Genomic DNA, 18,899 nt, shown 5'->3' on the forward strand with positions numbered 1-18,899 from the left:
TCCCATTTTAAAAGAGTATAATATATACATGAATTATAGGAGCTTATTAATCTTTTTTCCTTTATTGTAATTTACTAGTCTTTATTTAGGGTTTCCACGTGGGCCTATATGTACTGAATTATATTGTATAGAATGAAGTAAGGAGTTATTTCTTGTTTCGCTCTAACTCATACCAATCAACAGTTTTCTTCAGTAAGATGCTTAAGTACGATATTACCTCCGCAATGTTCAGCAAGTAGTGGTTTCTTCCAACAAACTGCACGACTGCTCTACATTGGGGACAAAGTACATTTGTATGCTTCTCTTGGGATCTTTTTAACCACTCCGAGAAACATCCATTGCTGTCAACTAACACAATTAAATGAAAATAACTGTATTGAAAGACGAACTAGCCAACCAAAAAACAAACTAACAGGCCCACCAAAAGTTGTGGAAGCAAGGAGCGGCTGTGACAACATCATGCCATATGTTTAAACAAATACTGCATTTTGCGTGCTCAACATCCACAGAAATCTGGACAAATTCAAACAACCCCTAGAATTGAGTATTTCTAAAAGGATGGTTAGAACCTAATATCACATTCTGATAACCAAATTACCAAAACATGACAATTACCAATCACCTTTAAGCCTTTGCATAATTTTGAATCTGACAACATTTCAAATTTAAAGCTCAAATTCCCTGGAAATTACAATCGAAAAGCTCCATAAGACAAGCAGTTCTACATTTTCAATCAAACCATAAAAAATATCTGTGCAGTTAGCTTTCGGATTTCGCTATAAGAAAAATTGAATAAGAAAAGATTCCTGAAAATATTCAAAGCCAAAACCAAAGGTAAGCATAAGATACTCTCCAATTGGCTTAAATTAAACAAGAATTGATTAGTTCTTATAAAAAAGAGTTGACAAAAATACAGAAGGATTTTGCAAGTGTTGTTAGAAGTCAAAGAAACTAAGAAAAATTAATTTATTTACTTAGCTCATCTATTAATTAACAACCTAATATTTGTTTAAAAGAAGGAAACGAATCTCATTTATTATAAAAAATGAGGAAAGCTCATACAAAAGGGTTATAGAATGAGCAATAAAGAACTAGCGATTAATAGACGCACCAGGACATCTCAACTAGGCTGACACCCCCTTCGCGTCCTCATCATATCCGAAAAATAGAGAAATTAAATGACATTGAGGAAGTATAGATGGTCCAAAACAGTACAATGAGGAAACGAATCTCATTTATTATAAAAAAATGAGGAAAGCTCAAAGTACAAAAGGGTTATACAATGAGCAATTAAAGAACTAGAGATCAATAGACGCACCCGGACATCTCAACTAGGCTGACACCCCCTTAGCGTCCTCATCATATTCGAAAATAGAGAAATTAAATGACATTGAGGAAGTATAGATGGTCCAAAACAATACGATGTCATTAAGGGAAGAAAGGTAAGTTCTCTCCCTCCTCCCTCCTCTCTCCTCCCTCTATCCTCTTTCCTTTCGGCTGCCGGCATTTTCATCCAAATATGGAAGTAGTCAACTGCAAAGTCCTCGAGTCTCATTACTGTACTTGGAAAGTGGGAAATCAGATTCACGTTGAAGATGTGGAAGCTTGTAGAACCTTGTCGGTCTCCAGATTTCATCTAGAATGGTTGTTGACGGCGGTCTCAAAATTATTAAGAGGGCCAGGGGACAAGTTCTTTCAAAAGCTAGGTGAAGTAGATAGAGGTAGATTGAAAGCTTTGAAATTTAAAACAAAGACTGGATTGGTATTAAGCTGTGACTTTTGGCCTTCATTAGGAGGGCTTTCTAATATAAGGGTGTGCTCGAGGGAAAACAAATAGGGATGGAGATCCTTTCTAAATATGCTGGACAATTTTTGTTCTAGGGAGGAATATGTCAATTGGTTTTCTAGAAATTACTTGAAGCACATTCCCAATAATATGGAAAGCAACCTGAGTTATACAGATAAAGTCAAACAGAAAAAGAGCAATGCGTCTGTCATAAAGAAAGCTTCCAGAGATTGCAATAGTCCTGTAGTGGTGGCCGATACAAAAGTAGCAAAGGTTTCCCCTTGTCCTTTCTCAGGTTTGAATAGCGGAAAGCAAAAGAATTGGGTAATTAGGAATTTTGAAGTTATCCCAACCAATTTTGAAAACCTTAGGATCACTACTAAGCTCTTTGCCTTCGATGATTGGAAGAGAATTCGAAAGATGTTAAAGAACTATTTCCAAGCAAAGATAGTTATTAATCCTTTAATTGATGAGAATGCTCTCATTAGTTTTGACCAAGGCTCGATAAAGGATCTCATCAATAATGAAGGGAAATGGCAGGCAATGGGCTCTTTTCACCTAAATTTTGAAAGATGGGATAAACACAAACAATCGGCCGCTCACCATGAAAGACTATGGAGGATGGCTCAAAATAAAGAACCTCCCTTTGGATTACTGGAGCAGGAAAAACTTCAAGGTTATCGTGGATCATTTTGGAGAACTTGAAAGCATTGCCATGGACACTTTAAATCTTACCAATTACAGTCAAATTAGGATTCAAGTTAAGCAAAATCTTTGCGGTTCTGTACCTTCCACGATTGAGATTACTGATCTTAAAAGGGGAAACATTTTTTTAAACTTCGGTGATTTCAAATGTTTGAATCCTCCCGTTCCTACTGTTGGTACTATTATGGTTAATGATTTTAGAAATTCTATTGACTTTTTAAGAATTAGGGAGGCCTTGCAAAATGAAGGTTCAGACCTCCCTTTTTTCCCCTCAGTTTTAAATCTCCCAAAATCAACTTTTGCACATCTTCACATAGCAAGAAATCCATTTGCAATTCTGGAACACCTTCAAGAACCCTCATCGGCCCCGGAGAAGACAAAAGAAGCAAGAAGTTGGGCCGAAACTGCTTTAATTGCACTGGAATTCAAAAAGTCATCTTTATTGGATTCTGTAAAACCTATTAAGAACGGCTGTCTAGTTGGTTTTGTGGGCTACACCAAGTTAGATTCCCCTTTTAAAAAACAGAGGCCCAACGATCTCCCTCTCAAAGAACCTCAGTCAGATGCTGCATTCCAAAGTTCTCCAGAAACTAGCAATTTAAACAGATTGAGTCAGAGTAAAGGAAAAAACAAGTCAACTCCCCGAAATTTTGTCTGACATTCAAAAGAAGATGTCTTTCAACAACACATGAACTGCTCTCCTAAAGTCTGAATCAATTGGGGCTTGTTCTCTCAAAGCCCTTCTTTTGGATCCCCACCAGAAACTTAAACTCAAGCCCTCCCCTTTCGAAGATAACCCGAACCTCTTGAAGGTGTGTACTTCCAAAGTCCATGCCTCTGATTCTCTCAGCAGGTTAGTAACTGATATTCCTGCTCCAAAAATTTTCAATTATTCGAGTTTCACAGACCCTAACACAAAGGTAACGTTATTACAAGGTTCCCCTTTGTCATTCTGTTGTTTCCACCAAGAAGCAAGCAGAGTTGGAGGTAGACTCACCCTCCAGTGTTAGTAGTGAAGAATCAACGGGCTTGAGGTGTCCTTCTGATCATAAGGCTGTTGCAGAGATTGAAGGGATGGATTTAGACATTCTTTGTGAAGATGATTGTGTCCCGCTAGACAATGCCCCTTGGTCCTCCCCACTAAAATCCTTGGATTTTCCAAAGGACTTGGTGTCCGTTGTCAAAGATTGTGGTATTATTCTGGTCAAAGCAATTTAGGAAGTATTTCCGTCACCACAATTTTGTTACTGCCACCACTGAAGGAATCTAAAATGAAAAGATTTAATAATGCTTTTATAGAACATTTCAGAGCTCTAGGGTCATTGGCTGGTTCTCTGTGGATTCGGTAGGATTTTCTGATGCGTTGCTTACCATGTGGATTAGAAGCTGGATCTTTCTGGTGCTCTTTAAGTCTAGAATTTAATGATTACTAATATGGTAAATAATATACTTACAGATAACAAACTAGAGAAGGCTTCCATACTATGATATCAACAATGCGAAACCAAATAATTCTAAATCATCCACAGTTAAACTCTCTCCTTCACAAACAAGAAAGAGTTTGAAGAAATACTAACCATCCCGAACTGGACCCGAAACAATTTCGCTTCCACACTTGATGAAAGTAGTTTCATCCTTTTGAACAAGAGTCTCATCGACAATGATAGCATTTGAACTATAACACCCAAAACACAAGATAAAATATACTATAAGAAAAAAAGAAGAGAGAGAGACAAAGAAAGGGAGGCTATAAAGACAAGAAATATAATTTCAAACATCACTGCACAATCTCAAATCCCATAAGTAACATTTAATAAAAACAATTCATAGTGGTAATAACAAAGGATGACCAGGACTTTCTTCATTCAAATATGCTTTTTTGTAAACAAGAAACAAATTGATTGATTGAAAAGAAAGAAGTCAAGGAACAGAAAGAAAACATTAAAGAACAATGCGAAATGAAGAAATAATTTAATGAATTTCTCTCCAGTGTCAAAAGTTTAGAATTATCAATTGCAACTAGAATGATTTTCTTAATCATGCCTAACCGTTGCTGGTTCATTTTCTCCGTTGCAGTTTTTTCTGACCAAAGTTTTGAAGATTTGAAGGCTTGATCTTGTTTATTTGTATTTTGAGATTGTATTGTTTCTCGGGGTTTTTTCTGAATTTTCTGTTCATTTTTTTTTACAGTTTTTTCTGGTTCCTTGTAATAGGCTGATTGTTTTTAAATTGCTCCTCTGTTGGTTTCTTGTGTTGCTTTGTTGTTTTCTTTTCCAAGATATGATGATTGGCGCTATGGAAGTGTTAACCTAGTTGAGATGTCCGGGTGCGCCTCTTGATCCTATAGGTTCCCCCTTTCTTTTTCTTCTTTATTGCTCCCTTTGTATAAATCTCTTGTAGTTAGTGTTCTTATTAATAAAGAAATTTTTGTCTCCGTTTTAAAAAAAAAAATTGCACCTGCTAACATGGTCATCTTGATTGTCACTAACACGTAAAACGTAGCTTTTGATTAGCTCAAAGTTGGATATAGTTCTCTCTCCTCTCTCCTCTCTCCCCTCCCCTCCCCTCCTTCCTTTCTCCCCTAACCACACTCCAGCCCCCTTTTTCTCCTCCTGGGTTTTCATCCTTCTTCTCCAGTAAGTCCCCTAGAGCCTATTCTTCTTGTTATTCCTCGTTTAAGTGGCAGTCTGGTTTTGGTCATAATGGAAGTAGAAAGATGCAAAGTAGCGAACACACTTTACTGTATTTGGTTCAACAAAGAATACTTCCATAAAGAAGATGTGGAAGCTTGAAAGATCTTGACATTATCAAACACTCAACTCAGATGGTTCTTGAAGGAGATTTCATAATTCTTGCATGGCCTTGAGAATGGTTTTCTTTTTCGAAACGGTTTCGATGATTTTGGAAGTACAAGGCTCTTAAAATTTATGTCAATAGTAGGTTGGGTTATGAGTTGTGTAGCTTGGAAGAGGAACAAAAGATTATCCTTCATCAATAAATTATTTGCATGTAACTGTTACGTAAAAAAAATGTTGGAAATAGATGTCACATTTAAAGAAATTACTGAAAATTGTTTTACGAAAATAAGATAATTTGGTAAATTAAATATACGAAATTCGTGTTGGATTTAGAATACGAATTTTTAAAAAAATGTATAAAAAAATAAATTTCATAACACTACCTACACAATCCTTCCTTCAAACACATCTTATCATAACCACACCATAACCCTTCATACATAACTCTTCCCCCAAACACATTTTATCATAATCACCTCATAACTCTTCCTACACAACCCTTCCTCCAAACACATACTATCATAATACTAGGTTTATCATAACACTAGTTTATCATGACACTAACCCTCTATAACTCAACCCTTCCCTCAAACACACACTTATTGATCAAAGATGGGGATGAAAACACCAGCTTCTTTCACCAAATTTGTATGGCAAGTCAAAAAAGGAACTTCATTTCGAAAATCAAAGATGAGACAGGAACTTCTCATACGTCCAACAAGACGATAGCAGATACTTTCATCAAGTTCTATGGAGCTCTCTTTAATGGAGGTAAAAAAGACGATCTTTATTGAAAATCTAGACTAGAAGCCGATCAATGTTTCTTTCTATTCCTCCCTCTGTCGCCCTTTCTTTGAGGAAGAGATCAAAAATATAATTTTCTCTTGCAATAGCAACAAAGCTCCGGGATCCGATGGTTTTCCTTTTGGCACTCAATCAAGAGTGATATCATGAAGGTTTTCGATGATTTTCATTCAAAAGGGATCATCAACAACACCTTCCTTGCTCTAATCCCAAAAAGAACGTCTGCAAAATGCCTAAGGATTTTAGGCCCATAAGTCTTACAACTTCATTGTACAAGATCATTGCTAAAACTTTAGCCAACATTCTAAAGCCCACATTGCCAGATACAATCTCCAAAAATCAGCTTGCATTTGTTAAAGGTCATCAAATAACAGATGCTAACCTTATGGCCAATGAAGCGGTTAACTTCTGGAAAGCTAGTAAAACAAAAGGATTTGTCATAAAGCTGGACATTAAAAAGGCTTTCGACAAGATAAGTTGGAGTTTCATTAACTACATGCTGCGTGTAAAAAATTTTCCTCTCAAATGGAGAAATTGGATCAAAGCTTGCATAGGCAATGTGGTTTACTCCATCCTCATCAATGGCAAGCCCCATGGCTGAATTCCTGCACACAGGGGCATTCGTCAAGGTGTTCCCATTTCTCCCTTTATTTTTGTTCTTGCCATGGACTATCTAAGCAAAGCTTTTATTCTATCTGGAGAATAACAACTCGATAAAGAGAGTCAAGTTCGACAACAATTGTAGCTTAACTCATATTCTTTTTGCGGATGATATCCTTCACTTTGTTGAAGACTATGACGTTGCTCTGGAAAATTCGAATATGGCTTTAACTTTCTCTGAAAAAGCTTCAGGACTAAACATAAATTTATCAAAGTCCACTATCTGTCTCATAAACATTTAAGAAGAATGTTCAAGTGAGGTGGCTGCCATATGGAATATTCCTATCCAACACTTACAGATTCTTTATCTTGGAGTCCCCCTAGGAGGCAACCCAAAGTCAGCCTCTTTTTGGGAAAAGGTTGATAACAAAATCAACAAGAAGCTCAATAACAGGAATTACTCCCAACTTTCAAAAGGTTGAAAACCCACTCTAATTAACTCCACTTTATATAGCCTGCCAACCTACCAGCTGTCTGTATTCCAAGCCCCATCTGCTGTCCACAAAAAAAATTGAAAAATATTGGAAACTTTTTGTGGAAAGGATCCAACACGACAAAAGGTTCCCATTTAATTAGTTGGGCTAAAATTACTACTCCAAAGGCCAAAGGGGGGCTTGGGGTGTCAAAGCTTTGGGACACAAATTTTTCCCTACTTAGGAAATGGTTGAGGAGATTTCATAATGAGCCAAATGCTCTTTGGAGGAAAATCATATCAGATAAATACAAAGAATCTCTTCTAGGAAAAATCCCAACATTGGGTAAGTTCAGCACTGCCAAAGCCCCTTGGAGGAGCATTGTAAAAGGCCTAGATTGGTTTGAAACAAACATTTCGTGGGAAATAAATAATGGATAAATGGTTTCTTTATGGCATAACAAGTGGAGTTCAAATGGTCCTCTAGCCACTGCCTTCCCGAAACTATACGCTCTCTCTCAAGCCAAAAACAGTTCTGTAAAAGAGATGTGAATTTCCTCGGATAAGAAGTGGAATTTAAAGCCGTGTAAGCCGCTGAATGATAGAGAAATTGCCCTCTGGAATCAGATCTCTTTAGAGCTTCCTCGTCCAAAGGAAGACAAAGGCATGTGAAAACCTACTTCGAAGCTGGAAAACAACAAGCTATTCACCACGACTTCTGTCAAAAAGGCCATCCAATTTTCCCCTCTTAATGGGAATAATGGAGTCGACCCACAGATTTTCAAAATTCTTTGGAAATCTCTATCTCAAAGAAATGTAAATTCTTCCTTTGGTCCATCCTTCATGAAAGTATCAACACTAGGGAGGTTCTTTAAAGAAGATTGCCAAAAACCTGTTTAAATCCAAACTGGTGTGTTATGTGCCACTCTCATTGCGAAACAAGTGATCATTTACTTGTAAACTGTCGAGCAGCTAACTTTCTTTGGGACAACTTACGGATTCAAACTAGGTATCATCAATTGTTCAACGATTTAAAATAAGTTGCGCGGTCCCTTTCCCATTTGAATACTTCGAACAGAAGAAACATTATTATTCTAAATGCAACGATAGCTATCCTTTGGAGCATTTGGACCGAAAGAAATAGAAGAATATTTGCTAATGAGCAAAATAACTTAACCTCTGGGAAGACTGCTGTAATTATATAGGTATGTGGTGTAGCCGCCATCACCTATTCAAAGATCATTCTTCTAGTTCGTTAGCTCTCAACTTCTCCACTCTTCTACACTAAGAGCTTTTGGGCTTCTCTCTAGCCTTTTGTAATTTCTTGACTTATTAATAAATTCGGTGTCGGGAGTTTCATACTCTTGACATTAGTCTCCTTTTCCAAAAAAAAAAACCCAGCCAAATTAGCCCTCCATTCCTCACCGAAAGCTGATTTAATGGGTATCTACATAATGGAGGAAAGGAACCATATTCAAAAAAGCACGCTTCATTGGCTAAGAGAAGGGGGATGAGAATTCAGGTTTCTTTCACAGGCTCTTGGCTGCAAAGAAAAGAAGAATCTTAATATCAGAATGATTCAATGAGCAAAGGGAAGCAACCAAGTCTTTTCCAAATATAGAAAGATTAATTTTGGGGTTTTATGACGACTTGTACAAGAAAATTCCAGGGCCAAGATACATACCTCTAATCTTTGATTGGCCGTGTATTACTCCAATTCAGAATGCGGCTCTTACTGCCAATTTTACTGAAGCAGAAACATTCAAGCTTTAAAAGCCCTTGGAAAGAACAAAGCTCTGGTTCTCGATGGTTTCATGGCTGAATTCTTCTTAAAACATTGGCAGCTGGTTAAGGAGTCTTTCACTGCCCTATTTGAAGATTTTTAAGAGAATGGAAGGCTTAATGCTAGTGTGCAGAAAATTTTCATTTGTCGACTGTGAAAGGAGGAGCGGACCTTGTAAAGGACTTCAGACCAATCAGCCTCCCGACATTACCTTGTAGCTAAAGTCTTGGCGGCATGACTAAAATCTGTTATCACCAATATCATCAGCCCCTCTCAAAGCACCTTCATTGAAGGTAGGCAAATCCTTGACCAGTCAAATTGCAAATGAAATTGTGTAAGATAACCGAGTTAAGAGGAAAAAAGGGTGGATTTTGAAGCTTGATCTCGAAAAGGCCTTCGATCGTGTGGATAGGGATTTCCTTGAAAAATTTATGTACAGTAAGAATTTTGACCAGGAATGGATCCCCTAAATTATGGGCTGTCTAAAAATGCCAAGATACTTTGTTCTCATTAATGGGAAGCCTCGAGGTCATATTTTTGCTTCTAGAGGAATTAGGCAGGGTGATTCCCTATCCTCTTTCCTTTTCCTTTTAACAAGCGAGGTTTTGGGAGCCCTTTCGAACAAGCTAGCTGCAAACGGGCATTATGAAGGCTTGTAGCTGGTAGGGAGAAGGTACAAATACCCATTCTTCAATTTGCAAACGATACCCTTCTTTTTTGCAAGCATGATGAAAGCATGCTAATTAAATTGAAGGACACAATTGCACTCTTCGAATGATGTTCCGGGCAGAGAACTAATTGGAAGAGGATGAGCTGAAACTTATCGCTGAAAAGATGGGTTGTACCGGAAAGAAGATGCCATTTTTATACTTACGGCTTCCATTGGTGGGTTATCCGAGACAAGCTACTTTTTGGCAGCCCATGATTGATAAAGTGCAGAGGAATTTAGACAAATGGAGAAGATTTAATCTGTCAAGAGGAGGAAGAACAACTTTATGCCAATTCATACTGGCTAGTCTCCCCACATATTATATGTCTTTGTTCGCAATGCTGGACAACATAGCCTCCTCTTTGAAGAGACTAATGAGGAATTTTTTATAGGAGGGGCATTCAGGAAGCAAAATCAACCACCTAGTTAAATGGGCTAAAGTTATTCGGTGTCAACATAATGGAGGTTTGGGTTTGGGAGCACTGCAAAATAAAAACTTGTCTCTTATTGCCAAGTGGGGCTAGATATTTATGAATGAAGAGGATTCTTTATGGAGGCAAGCTATCCAAACCATCCATGGAAAAGAACCATTTATCTGGCACACAGTTGGTAATTCTGGTTATAGCCTAGAAAGCCCTTGGATTAGTATCTCAAGAGTTTGGGGAAAGGTGGAGTCTGTAAAGATACTACAGGTGTAACTTATTATATTGAATTTCCTCAACGATTACAATATGAAATTAATCACAGAAACTTGTTCGCGATGATCCTTCAATCAGAAACGCAACTAATAACTACTGAAGTAATCCTTCAATCAGAAACGCAACTATGAACTACGATCAACAATAATAATGAAAACTAAGAACAAACAATAGAACCTGAACTCTCTGCTTTCCTTCCCGCGCAAGGAGGAATGCAGCCTCTCTTCTTCTCCGAAAATATCTTTGATTCCCTTTTTTCTCTTTCTTCCTCTTTTATTCTATTTTGCTAACTAACTACTGGGCCCCACCAGAATGGTCCCCATCTTCCTCCCTCTCTCCTGAACTCTCACATGTGGCTTTATTGTTATTTTTATTTCTTCTGCTGTATTTAAACAATATTGGAGGCCTAGCAGAGTCCTTGGCCTCTTTCAAACTTGGTGATGGCTCAGGAACTACTTTCTGGACAGATGGGTGTATTGATAACCTTTCCCTTTGCAATCTTAGGATTGCTCTCTTGGTCTATAATCTTCAGAAGGTTTCTCAAAGATAATGAGATTCTGAACTTTCAAAACTTGATGACTCAACTGGTAACTAAAAGTGTTACAAGCAATCTTTTAATAGAAGGTTATGGTCTTTGGAAGCTTATGGAAACTTTACAGTCAAATCTGTCACAAGACACCTCTCGGTTTCTTCTCCTTGTGACAAGGATCTGCATAAAGCTTTGTGAAAATCCAAACACCTAAGGAGAGTAAACATCCTCATTTCGGTTATTATCTTTGGACTACTGAATTGCGCTTCAGTCATGCAAAGAAAGTTACCAAACAACTGCTTATCACCCTCAATATGCCCACAATGCAGCAAGAAGGAGACGATTTACCGCATCTGCTTTTTGCTTGTTCCTACTCTGAAAATTGTTACTGGAAATTCTTCTCATCTTTTGTAGTAGTTTGGGCTTTTGAAGATTCTTTTAGCCTAAATGTACAGCAAGTTTGTTGGGGCCCATCTTAATTAAAAATCCGAGGCTAATCTGACCAAAATTATCGAAGGCTGTGCTAGCAGAAATTTGGTCTGAACAAAACCAAAGGATTTTCCACAACAAGGAAATGCATTGGTTAGATAATTTTGAGATAGCTAGTAGGAACGTTGCAGCTTGGTGTACTCTCCAAAAAGACTCTGAAGCATTCTCCATTCAAGAAATCAGTCTCAATTGGCAGGCACTCATTTTACCAAATCATTAGTAGTCACTTTCTTCATGAATGGTGGTCTGCAGCCACCACTGAAAAATTAATTGTTTTACTGATTTGTACTGCTGCTGTTTTTTCGATGTTGTTTGTAGTTTTTGTTTGGCTCCACAGCACATGTTGTTTGTACTCTGGACAGACTTTAATTTGTACTTTGGGTATTATTTTTGTTGGATATAATGTGAGAGCACTAAGGCGGTGTCAACCTAGTTGAGATGTCTGGGTGCACCTCCTAATCCCTCTTGGTCTCCTTTGATTACTATTTCTTTTTGGCTCTCTTTGTCTGACTCTAACTCTCTTGTACTTTGAGTTATTTTTAATAAAGAAATTCTTGTCTCCATTTCAAAAAATATATAAACCTTTTGTACCTTGAAATACGTTATTCTTATCAATAAAGAGGCTGGTTTCCTTTTAAAAAAAAATTAGGGTTTAGGGTTACAACAACATTGAAAAATAAAAGCAAGATTATTGAGAAAACAAAATTTTCTCATCAACATTCTACCTAAACACTAAAAGTCAAGATCCTGGGTGAAATTTACACCTAACTCCCATGGTCTTCCTATCAGCTAGCTAATCTGCTATCAGTGTAAAATCATGAAACTTCATCGTATTTGTTTACTGAACTTTGATACCAAAGCTCCAATAGAGTCCATAAGGGTAAAAGTGGAAATTTTTTCTAAGGTTTACAATTTTATATGAGATCTTAAAAGCCTGGACCAAAAACGTATTGGAGCTTTGATTTATGGGGATAAGGATATCATTTGATTCAAACACTAATTACTTTGTTGTACAGCATATTACCTTCTATTCTGCAGAGTGGCAGTATTTAGATCTGAATTCCTTGTGATTTTGCACCATTCATGTTTTTCAACAGATGTGGATTTTGTCTCCGAGAAGATAACCGTCTCATCAGAGTTTATCTCAATATCCGCATACATTTTATCAGTTGGAACTGGAAAAGAAAAAAATAAGATGGCTAATTAACTTCAAAAAATGATGCCAATATATAATGCAGTAGTCTTTTTCATTTCTTTAATTAGAAAATTGCAATAGATTATAAACATTTGAGTATTTAGGGTTCCCATCTAACAAGAACACTCGAGAACAACAAAGAATATAAAAAAAATAGGAAGATAGAAATATAATTGTAATATCAATGAAGAAACTAAAATATAAGAGCAATATCAAGAGGGCTACTCTCTCCCAAATTCTCCACTGGAAATTTTACTAAAACCTCCCACCTTCCTCCCCATCCCACTCCCTCTATTTGTATCTAAAAGTCCTAATCAACTTACTAGCTATTACTAATATGCCCTTGCTCATATTCATACCAATAGTGCTAATATACCTCTAAACAATGGCTCTCACATAGTACTTCTCTTCTTGTTTGCATTGTATGCCAAGAAACACTTGGAGCTTGCAAACATCTTATATGTAATTTTTCATTTTGTCAACGGAAATTTTCCATCTCATTTCAAAAAGAAAAAAAATTGAAGAAATTATAGAAACATACCTAAGTACATATTAAAACATGTGGATTCATATAAACATTTACTTATCCTTTTGATGATATTCAGTTTCTTATAACAAATGAATAAATAATGGATAAATGTTTATTCCATATTAAAAGGTCTTAACTTTTAATTAAACTATTTTTTCATTTTTCTCCTTTATAAGAAAGTAAATGCCTCTAAACGTAAGCCTAAAATTTTGTTCACTCTCCCACATGTAAGCCTAAACTCAACAAAACCTTTCAACTTCATATTTGGTTAAAAAAGCATAAACAATAAATTTCTGAACTTTATAGTTATTAGCTTATGCTCAAGGAATTGCTAAACAATTATGATAGCGAACCTAGTGGTATGTAATAGATATTTTAAAATTTTCCAATAAATTTAAAAATAACTCTTTCATAGAAATTATTAATAACCAATATCTACAGTCTACTAAAAAAACCTAAAGAATAAAGTAAGAAAATGCACAATCCAGGAACACACAAGACAAGTATGATGTAGCATGACTAGGTATCCTTGTAATTTAGTTTTAATTTGTTTTTTTCTTCTTTTTTTTTCTTTTGATAAAACAACCTGCTTTCATTGAGAAAAAATAAAAGGATACATGGGCATACAAAAACAACCAGCCCACCAAAACACCCCAACTAGCCGAAGGGGGACCGACTAAGTATTGAGAACTAACAGATAACAAATTAAAATCAACAAATTCAAACTAAAATAAAGGGGTAATCTCTTGTAATTAAAATACTGTTTGAATAACAGTAACAGCTTGGTTGAGTATTCTTCGAGATTATTCACTTAGATGCTAGATTACATCATTTTTTGGTATTAGAGGAAGAAAAATAGCTATTCAAGATAAGTGGTAGCAACCAAAATTCCAACATAGGAAATTGAGAGAAAGGCTTCTTGAAAGGAAATCATCCCAAAGGTGTAATCTTGATATTAAGATCTGTAAATGACAATAAACGATTGAGAGGCTTTTTTTTATGGTCAAGTTATAGCTTTCCCTCTTTCTATTTTGCAATTTTCTTCCACTTGCAACTTTTGTTTTCCCACGTCTACACATTGTAGTCTTTGAATCCTTGTACTCTTTTATAAATTTTCAATCATTTGTGAAATTTTGTGTTTCTTGTTTTTTTTTCTAATATAAATACATATATTTTAATGACAAATATGTTCAAGAATAATTTTCAATCCACCATCAATTTTAATTCATGCAAATCCATGATCGTATTACAACTACCTTGTTCATGGAAATTGAGACAAACTTTAATGTAATCATTTCCTCAAGGGTATGGGAATCCTTCTAAGAACGTGAAAGCTTTATCCCGTCACTTTTTCATGTTAAAGTAAAAAAATTTTGAGAAAATTGGAATGGAAGATATATAGATTTTGAGCTATAAATTCAGAGAGGTTAAATAAACTTTGATTCATTTGATCGTTTTCGATGACTAGATGTGTTCTTTGCATGGATGTTCTTGTAAAATTTTCCCATGCTTTCTGTGATCATTTAAGTTAAGTGGGAGAGTACGATTCCTAATCGTTCTTTTTCTCTTCCTCTTGTATATCTTTCATCAAAATAGAAATTCTTTAATTTCTATACTGTCTGCCTATTTCCCTAAAATGAATTTAAAACACCGAAAGAAACATTAGTGAGACAATTACCTTCTACTATGTAAATCATACTGCTAACAGTTCATGAAATCAAATACAAATGAAACATTGAACTTCCATCATTGTCAAACCTAGTTCAACTCCCGTACCATCAAAATCATTTCCTCGATGACATTATCTTCCCCAGTAATTTCAACCCAGACTTCAAACTGAAGAAAACTTTTTCAGGATAGTAACAAATTTTTGTTTGCAAAGAATGCAAAAAAAAAATTATAAAAAAAAAATGCCCAACTCTCAAATGCTGAGCAAAAGCAAATGAAACAGAGAATCCACTAATGCAAAACGGATTAGCCATCGGATCAGTCAAACAAGAGACAGACTGATGAAGAACTCAGGGAGGAGGGACATGGGAAGATGAAACATACTTAGCTTCGCCCAGTTTTCCATGGATGAATTTGAAGCAGAGCACTCTCCAATTTCCGCCATACCGCCAGTAGGAGAAGGAGAAGATTGAGAATTTTGAAATGAAACAATTTTTATTGACAAATACAAACACCCAAAAGCTTAAAAGAAAGTTATGAAGCTTTGCGGAGGAAGGTGTGGAGTAAACGGCTGATGACTTCGTCCTACGTGGACGCACGTATTAAATTTACTCAAACTATTTATTTATTTTATATGTAGTGGGTGCAATTTCTACTTACAAAATTCATCTAATTTCATAGAGTTTTTTAAAACTATTTTACTATATTTTATAAATAGTTTTAATTTTAAAAAATTGGAAGGAATAGCCTAGTTATAAATTGATATTTCATAAATGTCATAATCTTAAATATTCTTTTTTGTTACGAGATTTACTCTTATAATTCAATCGAATTTATGGTTATGTTTAAAAATCTATTTATTAAAAACATAATTATTTCTCATTATTTGATGGAAATAAATATTAATGATGTCTAGTAGGAGAGATGAATTTTGTATTTTGCATTAATTCTACATTTTCATTCTTAATATATAATTCGAAGATGAGTGACATGTCACTCCAACCATGCCCCAATAATGTCACTTATCTTCTAACACTCTTAATAAAATTTCTTCTTACCTTCCTTTCACCAAGGCTACTACAAGAATCTTTAAAAGACTTTAAGGATCCCAAGGTTTTAGGTTTCAGTAGCTGAACAATGACAACAACAAAAACAAAGGAAGGAATAAGTGGCTAAAATGAAGTGAGCTCAAATAATCTTTCCACTTTGTGATTCGTTCTAATCATCTATCTCGTTTGTGGATCATGAACTTGACAACCATGAGAAGAGAAAGGCAATTAAACCAAAATCACGTAATTATCCAACAGACACAAGATTAAAGAGCAGGATAAAAGTATGGTAAGTCTTGGACAAGTTTATGGCAGGACTATCAACAATGCCAACAAAAGAAATTAACATGTGATTACCATTAGCGAGGTACTCATTGACAGGCACCGTCTCTTGATTGGTGATGACTAAAGCATTGTGTAATTAGCAGTAGTGAGCTAAGCCTATGGTTTGAAACCGTGCAACAAAAAAATCCTAAAGCCCTTTCATAGTGTTGAAAGCATCAAAATGAGTATGGATTGAGGGGATAGAAGTATTACCTAATCAGGTGGTGATTTGATGATTTTTGTTGTCCCAATCATTCAGCAAACTTATCCTCTTCCTCAGTCGTCCCAATCGTTCAGCAAACTTACCCTTTTCCTCAGTCTCAATTGTTCAGGGGTGGTTTCTTGGCTAGATGGGTTTTGGTTTTCGTGGTTTGTGGTTTGTGGCCAGATGGGTGGTTTCAAGGTGGTAGGTGGTTTCATAGCCAAATGGGTTTGGTTTTACAGTTATATGGGTGGTTTCATGGCTTGCTCAGATGGGATTAAAACAAGGGCTCTTATCACAGCCCGCCCCACACGCGACTTGAAGCTTATTATACTATACGCGGTATAACTTTGAGCAGTCCTAGTGCCTCTAAGGTGAAACGCTAAACCACTCAGCTTAGGTTCTAAGTCTTGATACTTGGCTTTATTGCCTAACTCAAATTTAAGTCCATTTAACTCACTAAGCGATAAAGAAAACATAACACAACACAACTAACAGAAACTTAAACTTTTATTAACTTAAACCATGAGTTCTACATCAAGCTTTACAAACTAAGACTTTACAAACTACAAAACTAAAACAACTTGAACTAAACGTGTAACGCCCTAAACATAGGATTTGAACTAGGATTCAAAATTCAGATCTCGACATTCCCTGGCAGCATCATCCATACTGTCTTAGGCAAAATGAAGTAACGGTGATACTTATATGCTTGAACATGGTTAGACTTAATTAGGCTATCAAAACGATTTTGGACTTAATGGTATATGTGATGTCTTTTGTTTCATAAATGTTCTAAGAGTTACATGTGATGTAATTGATAAGGTTGTCTACCTAAATAGCTTGATTTTAAGTGTCATGCCAAAGTTGACTTGAAATCTTGGTTGTCTACCTAAATAGCTTGATTTTAAGTGTCATGCCAAAGTTGACTTGAAATCTTGGATCTTAGTTCACCAAATTAAATTCATTATTATGAATTATCATTTGAGGGTATGACTTTTTTTTTTTTTTTTTTGCAAAGGTATTGTAATAAATGCTGGGGTGTGGATTTGAACCTGAAACCTCTTGTCTATAAGAATATAAAGATGTCAGTTGAGCTAAGCTCATATTAGTGGGAGTATGTAATGCCCCAACTCTTTGTACTAACTTGAGGTCGTTACCGTAAAGATAAATAACAATTTTGACAATTTCTTAGTTCACCAAATTAAATTCATTATTATGAATTATCATTTGAGAGTATGATTTTTCAGTGGGAGTATGTAACACCCCAACTCTTTGTACTAACTTGAGGTCATTACCTTAAAGATAAATAACAATTTTGACAATTTCTTGAAAATAGTAAAACTAAATTTTAGTTAAAAAATACCATGAAAGCATGTTGCAGCTTGTTTACAAATTTTAAAGATAATAAGAATAAATAGATCAAAATGTTTAACTGAAAAACGAACAATGAAAAGTGGAAGCAAAACTAAGTCCCCATATGACATGTCACGAGCCAATGTGCCTCTACCCTTAGCCTTCGTGCAACTATTAATTCTTCACCACGATGCTTCTCCAACTCCATCTTAGTTCGCGCTGGAAACAAATACGAGCTGTAAGCATCAATCCCAAGCCACACGCGCCGATCTGCGCTCTTTGTCGAGTTGTTTCTTGCCCTTAGCCATTGTTGATATAAATCCTTGGTGAGTTTTGATTGGGTTTAGGTATACCCATCAAATATTAAATATTGGTCTAAAATAAATTTACTTTGGATTAAAGTTTTCTTTTTCCTTGAAGGTGTTATTGGGGAAATAACCCCCGAATTCTTGAGTTTACGAGAAGTTTGGTTTGGAGTTCAATTCTCCATTTACTTGGGTAACTTGTGGAATTCACATTTGGGTGAATTGAATGAAGGAATTTGTTTGTGAAAGTGATTTGATTTTCTGTTTAATTTTGTTTTGGTTGGTTTGTTTGGATTTTTGTTCAAACAAGGAATTTAGCTAAGCTCAAGGTAAGAGATTTCTACTACTGGACCTTATATTGAACTTGGAATGTATTGACTAAAAGGGTATGATTGTTGTGCATAAGCTTGGTTGTATTAATGACTTATTACGATGATGATTGGATATGTACTAGTATGGTTAATTTGACTGCTTATGTGTTGAACTGAAATATTGTGGATAAATTGGAATGTATTTATGAGTTGATTGTATTTGACTGTTTAGACTGGATTGTGATTATCTAAACTGAGGGGACGTTTATCTATGGGGTAGTGTATCTTGCAGGCACAGTGTCTTACGAGATCACCACTTATTGTGCATCATTTGGGATCACTAGACTGATATTTGAATCCTTCATGATCACTCGACTGAGATGTGCATCATTCATGATCACTCGACTGACATGTGCATCATTCAGGATCACTCGACTAATATGTGCATCCTTCGGAATCACTAGGCTGATATGTTTATCCTTCGAGATCACTAGACTGAGATGTGCATCCTTCAGAATCACTAGGTTGATATGTGCATCATTTGGAATCACTCGGCTGATATATGCATCCTTTGAAATCACTAGTCT

The 18,899-nt window shown here is 35.8% G+C and overlaps 1 protein-coding gene across 3 annotated transcripts in view; it reads right to left on the reverse strand.

Moving 5' to 3' along the window:
- The window catches only part of LOC101219982 (E3 ubiquitin-protein ligase CHFR), a 53,270-nt gene extending 37,965 nt beyond the window's left edge, over positions 1-15,305 (reverse strand). For 2 of the 3 annotated variants that reach the window (XM_031883808.1, XM_004146353.3), the window contains exons 1-6: positions 15,150-15,305; positions 12,398-12,548; positions 4,069-4,166; positions 623-681; positions 422-513; positions 218-341 (exon numbers count right to left, since the gene is read on the reverse strand). In XM_031883808.1, the coding sequence (XP_031739668.1) occupies positions 218-341; positions 422-513; positions 623-681; positions 4,069-4,166; positions 12,398-12,548; positions 15,150-15,210 (585 nt within the window). In that variant the 5' untranslated portion in view covers positions 15,211-15,305. Of the gene's footprint in view, positions 1-217; positions 349-421; positions 514-622; positions 682-4,068; positions 4,167-12,397; positions 12,549-15,149 lie in introns of all 3 variants that reach the window. The other variant, XM_031883809.1, reaches the window with a different exon arrangement.
- Between the last annotated feature and the right edge of the window lie 3,594 nt (positions 15,306-18,899).

Source organism: Cucumis sativus, chromosome 4, assembly GCF_000004075.3.
Source record: "Cucumis sativus cultivar 9930 chromosome 4, Cucumber_9930_V3, whole genome shotgun sequence".
Classification (NCBI taxonomy): domain Eukaryota; kingdom Viridiplantae; phylum Streptophyta; class Magnoliopsida; order Cucurbitales; family Cucurbitaceae; genus Cucumis; species Cucumis sativus.